This window comes from Juglans microcarpa x Juglans regia, chromosome 2D, assembly GCF_004785595.1.
Source record: "Juglans microcarpa x Juglans regia isolate MS1-56 chromosome 2D, Jm3101_v1.0, whole genome shotgun sequence".
NCBI lineage: Eukaryota > Viridiplantae > Streptophyta > Magnoliopsida > Fagales > Juglandaceae > Juglans > Juglans microcarpa x Juglans regia.
Window position 1 is genome coordinate 8803115 of NC_054596.1, and position 8695 is coordinate 8811809.

Sequence of the window (8695 nt, forward strand, 5' to 3'; positions counted from 1 at the left end):
CTACGAACCCCTTAACTAAATTTCTCATTTCAGTAAAATTATTGGAACTCAGACCCAAGAATATAGAATAAGCCGCCAGAAACCGACCACAATCATCGCCAATCACGTCCCCAGCTCCTGACAACCCAAGATTACCAAAACTATTACCATCAGTGTTAAGTTTCACCCAACCCTGTTGAGGTCGAATCCATCTCACCACACAAACCTTCTTAGGTTTAGGTAAAAGAACTGGGATATCCAATCCGTTTAAAATAGCCGCATCCTGAGTAGAAATCCTAGAAACTTTCATAATAAGATTCATAATTCTACGAATCTAGATTTTGATAATATGCCAGACCGACCCAACTAATTAAACTTTGTCTTCAAATTGAACCTTACAACGCCTATCCCAAAGTTTCCAGGAAACAATAAATGGGAGAAGTCCAAAAATAATCCGCACCTAGGAAGACTTACTTGCACCACGAAATCAAAAATTCGTTTGTTCTTGCCAAGTTTGAAAGATACCCATATGCACACCTAACTGTACCGTAGCCGAACGCCAAATTTGTCTAGCAAAATCTCAGTACAAAGCACATGATTCAAATCTTCAGTATTACCAACAGAACAACAATTACCAACAGAACAACAATTACATTAAGAAACCATAGGGACGCCAAGCCTTTTAATCTTATAATCTATGCTCAAGCAATTATTACAGGCCTTCTACATCATAATAGAAATTTTCTTAGGAAGATTAGAGTTCCAAATCCAATTAGCCCAAGGAAGAGAAGGCGCCTTGACCCTGATACATTCCCAATAACTTTTAGTAGTAAACTTTCTAGCCGTATCCTTTAGCCAAATTAAGCTATCTTGCCCCTCTTTCCGCCTAGCCAAGAAATGATATAATTCACTAGATTTCTGATGATCCACAAGCCTATCTAAAAAAGAGTTATCCCACCCATTTTCAATACGAACTTCTTTAATCTTCAACAGAGGTTGATCAATCACAGGATAATGGCCACTAAGAGGACCTCCATCCTCCCAATTATCATACCAAAAAGAAATATTACCCTCTTTCACAATCTATTTAGAACCATTTAATACATTCAGAATACACGGACAATTGGTTTCCAAAATCTAGTATCCTTATTAGGAACCAAAAGAGATAGATGATTCTCCCTAGCATACTTGCCTCTAAAAACCTCTGCCCATAAAGATTGACCCTGAATGAGATGCCAAGCAAGCTTCATATGTAAAACCCTCTAAATATCCCCAAAATCTAAAATACCCAAACCACATTCTTCAATAGGTCTGCAAATGTAGTTCCAAGCAACTCATTTTCTCTTACCCTTACCATTATAATAACACCAAAAGAAAGAGCTGAAAATCTTATTTAGAGCCATGAGCACAACTTTAGAAACATGAAGAATAACAAGAAGATGAGTAGCCAAACTAGATAAGACATGACGCAAAAGAATAGTATGCCCAATTGCTGAGAGCATTTTCATTTTCCAACCTGCAATTTTTTTCTTAACTTTCCCAAGCAACTCACCAAAATTAGAAACCTTAAGCCTACTAACCATGATAGGCATACCCAAATATTTAAAAGGAAAAGACCCTTCAGAAAAATCGGTAATTTGAAAAAGAGAAAGGTTTCTGGCAACAGGAATTTTCCTAGAGAAATAAATGGCACTTTTCTCTTTGTTAAGAACTTGCCTAGTCCAGTTTTCATAAAGCTTCAAAACCTTCATCAGACCTCTTACCACCATCAGTAAAAACAACAATATCATCAGCATACATAAGATGTGGAATAAGAAGGGTACCTCTTGCTTGGGAGAACTAACTAATTTTACTACTTTCAAAAGATTACTTGAGAAGACGAGAGAGCACCTCCTGTATAATAATGAACAAGTAAGAAGAAAGAAGGTCACTTTGTCTCAAACCACGCTCACCTTTAAAAATATACATCTGCACATATATACTAGAAATAGACAACTAACTGACTAAAGGAATCAAATAATACACAATGCAGTTGTACAACTAATAACTAACTCTAACATTACAAAAATAGACACAACTGGCTCAGCTCAAGAGGAGGACTTTTTAGTAAATCAACGATAGCAATATCAACAACATCAGCTAACTCACTATTTGGTGGCTGGAGTTGAGAATCAGTGCCATTTATTTCATCATGGTCAGTTGGTTTGTACATGATTTTGTATGAAATCATCAGTGTAAGGTTCATGTTGTACATTATTCTCTAATATGAATAATGATAGACTTATTACTTCTTACTACATTTTTACTACTTTCTTTATTTTTTTAATTTGTTTTAATTTTTTTACTTAATAATTAAGTGACTATTAATAAAATTATATATATTTTTATTTTTTTATTAATGATTAAGTATGTTAAAAAATATTTAAAATATAAAAATATAAATTTTAAACAAACTATAGAGTAGTAAAGGGTGAATGAAGTATACTAACCCTACCATTATAAAAAGTCATATATAAAGAAAAAATGTTGATGTGACACACATTCGTTATGGTAGAACCAATACCATGGCCACACGTCAAAATGAACTGTCAACATTTTAAAAACAAAAACCTATGCGAACAACATGCCAAATCATAAAAATTAAAAAAAATAAAACTCACTTGTCATGTCAAAAGGAGTTTCATTTCCACGCAATCAAAACACATCTCCAACTTTTGCAATTTGCAACATACTCAATCTACGTCTTTAAAATATTAAAATATGATAAAAAAAGCAAAATTAAAAGTTAAAAATGAAATAACGAACTAAAATTTAAAAAATTAGAACAAAAATCTCTGAATTAACAAGTGAAATATTTTCTACTTAAATTGCAGTAATTTTGAATTTTTTATTTTGTTGAGCTGTTTTTTTTTAATTTTTTTTATTGTGTTACATTTAATGTTAGTATTATTTATTAATATTATTTATTATATAAATGACGAGAACTTGATGGGAAGAGCAATTAGAGTGCTCGGTATATACCACGGTATTGTGTTTCCGAGGAATGTACATGAATAATCAGTTTAAAATAAATGAAGAAAAAAATTATTATGCCGTCTCATAGTTATCACTCCATTTGATTGCTCAGTAAAATTATTATTATTATTTATTTTTATTTAATAATGAATGAAGCGATTTTAAATATATTGATATATTTTTTTATTTCTTTTAAAAGTATTTAAATACATTAAAAAAATAAAAATAAAAAATAAAAATAAAAGTTACAAAAACAACTATCGATAACATTGAGCAGTGCCGCAGAGTAGCACCGCTCATAAATGAAATGAGGAGAGATAATAAATAAATAAATAAATAATTATATGCAAAGCCTTTATACCACATCCTTTCCCCATATCATACTTTAAGAGTAGGTTTGAATTTTACTATTATTTATAAATTTCAATTCACAAATCTTATTATTATTTATAAATGATTTCAACTCATCTCATCGACTTAAAGTAAAAAATAAATTTTAAATTTTAAATTTTAGAAATCAAATTATGTTATGTGTATAGTGTATGGTTAGAAAAATCTTACGTATTTAAAATTTAAATTAAAAGAAAAAAATAAAAAACAAAAAATTAATTTAGGTCCATTTAAATATAAGAATATAATTTTTTTATATTTTTATATAAAATATAATAAATTATTTAATTTTTATAAATTTTAAAATAATAATAATATAAAAAAATTATTCTAATAATAATTTATATGAATCCGAAGATGTGACGGAAGGATACATGTACCATTCTCTGGTAAACAGATAGATATGATACGGGTGAAGAGTGATGACTCATGAGCGAGTATTTGGAGCAGAGCCATCGATTCGAGCAGTCCCTATCGGCCTCTGAAACCAAAATACTATCCTCCTCACTCTCAGTTCCCACTCACTTCCTCCCTATCGGCCTCTTAACATTAAATAATCTCGAACGAAAAAATGTTAAATTCTCAGAGCCGCGTTTCTCAGTCCAAGTACAATCATGACCCTCTCCCTAATCATGCCATGCATTACTGATCTCACTCTCTCTCACACACTTTATCTCTCTCTTGTCAAAATTACACATCAACATTTCTGTGTGATTCAATTAATTAACTGGTTAATAAACTGAAGGGTCCTATTCGAGGCAGTTCCACAAACACGACTTTTTCTTCTGCTTCTTTTCTTTGTTTCGCTGTTAGCTTTAACTCGGCTATGATCCCTATAGTTTCATTGGTGACTTTCCCTTTAAGATGAGAGATAAGGGGCAGCAATCGAAGTACCACAAACGCATGCAAAACAAACAAAAACCCTTGTGAGTTTTAGCAAAGGAAACAATGAAAGATGCACCATAAGGCATAAAACCAAACCAACAACGAAACTAAATTCCGTCTGGTTCTTGTCTAAGGTTCCTTTCAATCTACCCCAAGTCTTTCCTGCTGGGCCCATTTGTCAAATATGGGTGACAAGGGAGACACAAGCAAGAAGCAGCCGCAACAACAACCACCGCCACCGCAACAAAAACAGCAGCAAATTTCGTCTTCTCCCAAAGACCCACTTGAGGAATCGACAGAAACAAGACCGCACCATCACCAACAGTCTCCTCCGGTTGTGGCCACCGGAGCTTCTCCGTTTATCTCTGCCCCTCTTTATCCTCCGACCGGAGCAACTTCTTCCCCGTTTGAGCAACAATTTGAGGTTGTGAATCCAAAGAGACCGAGATACACAGGCCAATGGAAGCTTCTACCGTCCCCAACTTCACAGCCAAAACAGACGCAGTTGGCTATACTAAGCACCGAGTCGAGCCCATCACCAACATGTCACGCAACCAACCCACAAACCCAACAACCCCACACCACGGCCGCTTCCTCGTCAGATACTGCTTCGTCTCCACCGCACTCTCCTTTGCCTTCTTTGTCGGCTGCCTCTGGCCAGGACACAAACAAGCTGTCCGAGGGAGATCAAGTTCACCATCAAATCAGAAAAGGGAAATATGTAAGCCCCGTCTGGAAACCAAATGAGATGCTTTGGTTAGCTAGAGGTTGGAGGATTCAGTACCAAGGTGGGTCTGACGTGTCTGGGTCATCGTCAAGACCGGAGCAATTAGAGAGTGGTCAGACTAGAGGTAAAACTAGAGCTGATAAGGATAGAGAAGTTGCTGATTTTCTTCAAAGACATGGGATCAATAGGGACGCTAAAACAGCTGGAACGAAGTGGGATAATATGTTGGGGGAATTCCGGAAGGTGTATGAGTGGGAGAGAGGGGGTGAGAGAGAGCAAGTTGGAAAGAGTTACTTTAGGCTTTCTCCTTATGAGAGGAAGCTCCATAGATTGCCGGCTTCATTTGATGAAGAAGTTTTTGAAGAGCTTTCGCAATTCATGGGGTCTAGAATGAGAACTTCTCAAGGTAGTAGAGGAAGTTCCGGAATTGTCGGCATGGATGATAGTCGGTCAGCTCTCTCTGGGGCAAGACCTCTGCCTCCACCACCTCCGTTCAAAGAAGACGAGCTTCCTTCCTCAGGTTTCCTTTTAAGATCAAGAATAAATTTCCATTTTCTAGCTTTCCATTTAATCTTGGGTATGTGTTTATCATTGAATTTGAAGTTTTATTCCTTCTCTTTTCTAGAGTACGCATTTAGCAGTGAAAACTTCAGCAACAAAATCTTATTCTATCCTCTTCTCTTCTTATCAGTTACGGAACAAAAATGATTTGTTGTCTTGTGCAGCTCGGGCAAAACAATTGGTTATAAGCGGTGGAAGCGAACCTTTATTCCATGGTACCAGGGGTACCTTGCTAGGGTTTGAGCCTTCTCTAGAAATTGTAAGCGCTTCGTCTTCGAAAGAGCTTCGTCGAATTGGAAAGATACGAATGACGTGGGAAGAATCAGTGAGCCTATGGGCCGAAGAAGGTGAGCACCTCAGGGGGAGAGTGAGGCTACAAGGCTCCAGTTTTTTGAAGGCAGATGAGCTCAGTTTCTTTGACGATGTCATGGTGCCCAGCACCATGGAAGCCTTTGAAGATGGCCTTCTCAGAGGCTTTTCTGTGGACAGATTCGTTTCTGGACAACAAATCAAAGTCTTCGGCAGAAGAAAGTCTTCACCTTCCACAGCTTCTTCTGGTACAACTAAAATCTGTTGTTCAATATTTTTGCTCTTCTAAACAATCTAGAAATCAGTCTAACTAGTCTCCAACTCATGCCAGGCCTGACCGAGAGACTCCCGCTTCCCTTCACCGAGCCCTCTATAAGATGTAAGCAGAATTTAATTTTTTGCTACCAATTATAAAGCCGTCAACTTCCAATCTTATAGTGATAACATGTAATTAATATCTCTGTTCAAATATTTCTGGGGCTGTTTTTTAGTAAATCTACATTCATTCACGGGTAGGTTCAATTTACGATACAGTATGCATGTGCTATGATCTATCTGGGTGCAGCTATTCAACCATGGGAATTTCAAGATCCATCTGAATACTACGTAGGATGCCTTCGAGTTCCACCACCGACATTACCAAACTTGTTTGAGCTGTCATGGCACTTACAAGAGCCACCACCTGAAGAACTGCGTTTTCCACTGCGAAGAGATGTTTATCGGGACTTACCTCAAGAGAAAGAGCTTTTCTTTACTACCTCTCCCGAATTGTTGGACTGTAGAGCCATCACATACGATATTCTAAGCCCAATAATGCGAACAAACCCTACTATCAGTGTTGCCAATGCAACATCTAGAGACACTTTTATTGGCCTCTGGGATGATTGCATTAACAGGATTGTGTCCAAATTCTGTCCGGTTGAAATGGTTATCATAAGAAAACCCTCTTCAGCATCTGAGGAGATGTTGCAGGATCAATGGCCAAATGTGACTGGTTTCGTGAGGAACTTATGCTTATGGAGAGGAGAGGAGGCTGATCAATTAAGGGATGGAGCTTTAGATCCCTCATCTTCAGTCGTGGAAAAGCTTCTGTGGACGTATATGGATCTTCCTTACATATTGGGCTACTACGCTGTTGGCTATTTGGTAACTTTTTGCGCATTAAGCCGCGGACAGGACCGGATTATCCGAACAGATTTGTTCTCATTAGACCTATCTTCGCCGGTTGAGAGACTCAAAGCCCTAGTCCCATGTTACAGAGTTGCTGGGTTATTGCCATTGCTGGCTGAGAGGTGCTTCAACAACATGAAGAATGGAGGCAACTACAAGCTATTTGCTTACAGTGATTTTGAGAGGGCTGATATGGGTAACGGAATTATCCTCGAAATGACACCAAACACTGTCACTAGATTTTTCTCAAGCAAAAGAAAATGGGCTGCAGTGAAGGAAATTTACGATTTTCTCGATCACCGAATCCCACATGCGGAATTCATCTTCCGATCATCGGAAAGGGATATGGCGCTGGCGTTTAAGCCAAGAGGGTGCAAATTTAAGCCTGCCAATTGTGATCAACTCGTAGAGGCTCTAAAGTACGTGACCAAGGCTTTGGTGGCACTACATGACCTATCTTTCATGCATAGAGACTTAGGTTGGGACAAAGTGATGCGGCGAAACGACAGGGAAAACGAGTGGTTCGTGTGCGGGTTCGACGAAGCAGTGGGTGCACCACAAATATATCCACATGGGGTCGCAGTAGAGGCGGCGCGTGTGAGGAACGCGCCAGAGATGGGAAGGGGACTGCATGGGGTGAAAGTGGACGTATGGGGTGTTGGTTATTTGATAAAAACGTGTGGCTTGACTGGGGTTCCAAAGATGCTCAGAGAGCTTCAAAACCGGTGCTTGGACCAGAACCCAGAGCAGAGGCCAACTGCAGCGGACTGCTATCACCACCTGCTTCAGCTGCAGTCATCTCTGTCTGCTGGAGGGTACTGATTTGATTGATACGGTGTTTAATGGGAGCAGGCTTTTATGTTTTTTTCTTTCTTTTTTTCTGGCTTCGGAGAGCGTTCTTTTAATTTTGATACCTTAAAAATGGACGTAGGGCTTTACAGGTTCTGGGATTTTTGGAGAAGAAATGGCGGCTGATGCCGGGTAAAGTGGCTTCTAGATTGTTTGATTTGTATTGATTTGTATGGTTTGTTCCATCAAATCAAATCAGAAGTTAATACCGATGTGCAAGTAGTGCAACAGTGGTTTCGGTTTTCTACTGTACATCTCGTTATTGGGATAAGATACGACATTGTTTGGATATATGGCTGACGATGCATGCATGTTTGTTAAAGTGGATTGCATATAACCTTGATTGCAAATGCTTCAATACGTCTACGTACAAACTTTACGTTAATATCTTGTTTTTGCATTTTCTTCGTGACATATTAATTGATTCCATTCTTGGGGATCACTACTGGCTAGGAGGCCTGCTAGTAATCATAACGTCGCAAATTAAGCCGAAGTAAAAGTGGTAGTTGGGAGAATGCGAGTACAACCAAGAAATCCAGAGTTAATTTGATGGATTTTGAAGAGATGATACATTTAATGATAAGCAGTACTAACAGATCCGTGTTATATGCTGATGATCTGCATGGTAATTAAAGCTATTTAATGAACAGACTTTAAAGATTGCTCATACTTCACTAGGGAAGTTTATTTTTTCTGGCTAATGATTATAAGAAAATTAGAGGTGGCAGCTGGTTTAGAGGAACTTTCAAATTTTCAAAATTTATTATTGAATTTCAAGGTTAGTGTGGTCAAAATATTAATAAAAGAGTA

The 8695-nt window shown here is 37.7% G+C and overlaps 1 protein-coding gene across 1 annotated transcript; it reads left to right on the forward strand.

The window, feature by feature from the left end:
- Positions 1-4269: 4269 nt before the first annotated feature.
- LOC121248243 lies at positions 4270-8176 on the forward strand. The gene is made up of 4 exons (XM_041146645.1): positions 4270-5516; positions 5722-6114; positions 6198-6245; positions 6432-8176. Exons 1-4 carry the CDS (start codon positions 4454-4456, stop codon positions 7856-7858), a joined length of 2931 nt encoding a protein of 976 aa, XP_041002579.1. The 5' UTR covers positions 4270-4453; the 3' UTR covers positions 7859-8176.
- Positions 8177-8695: the final 519 nt, after the last annotated feature.

What these genes read in the sequence shown, in the direction of transcription:
- LOC121248243 (XM_041146645.1), top strand. Translation starts at nt 4,454, where the DNA reads ATGGGTGACAAGGGAGACACAAGCAAGAAGCAGCCGCAACAACAACCA. An exon ending in AGACGAGCTTCCTTCCTCAG is followed by an intron (nt 5,517 to 5,721) that starts GTTTCCTTTTAA and finishes TGTCTTGTGCAG; the next exon opens with CTCGGGCAAAACAATTGGTT. An exon ending in ACCTTCCACAGCTTCTTCTG is followed by an intron (nt 6,115 to 6,197) that starts GTACAACTAAAA and finishes AACTCATGCCAG; the next exon opens with GCCTGACCGAGAGACTCCCG.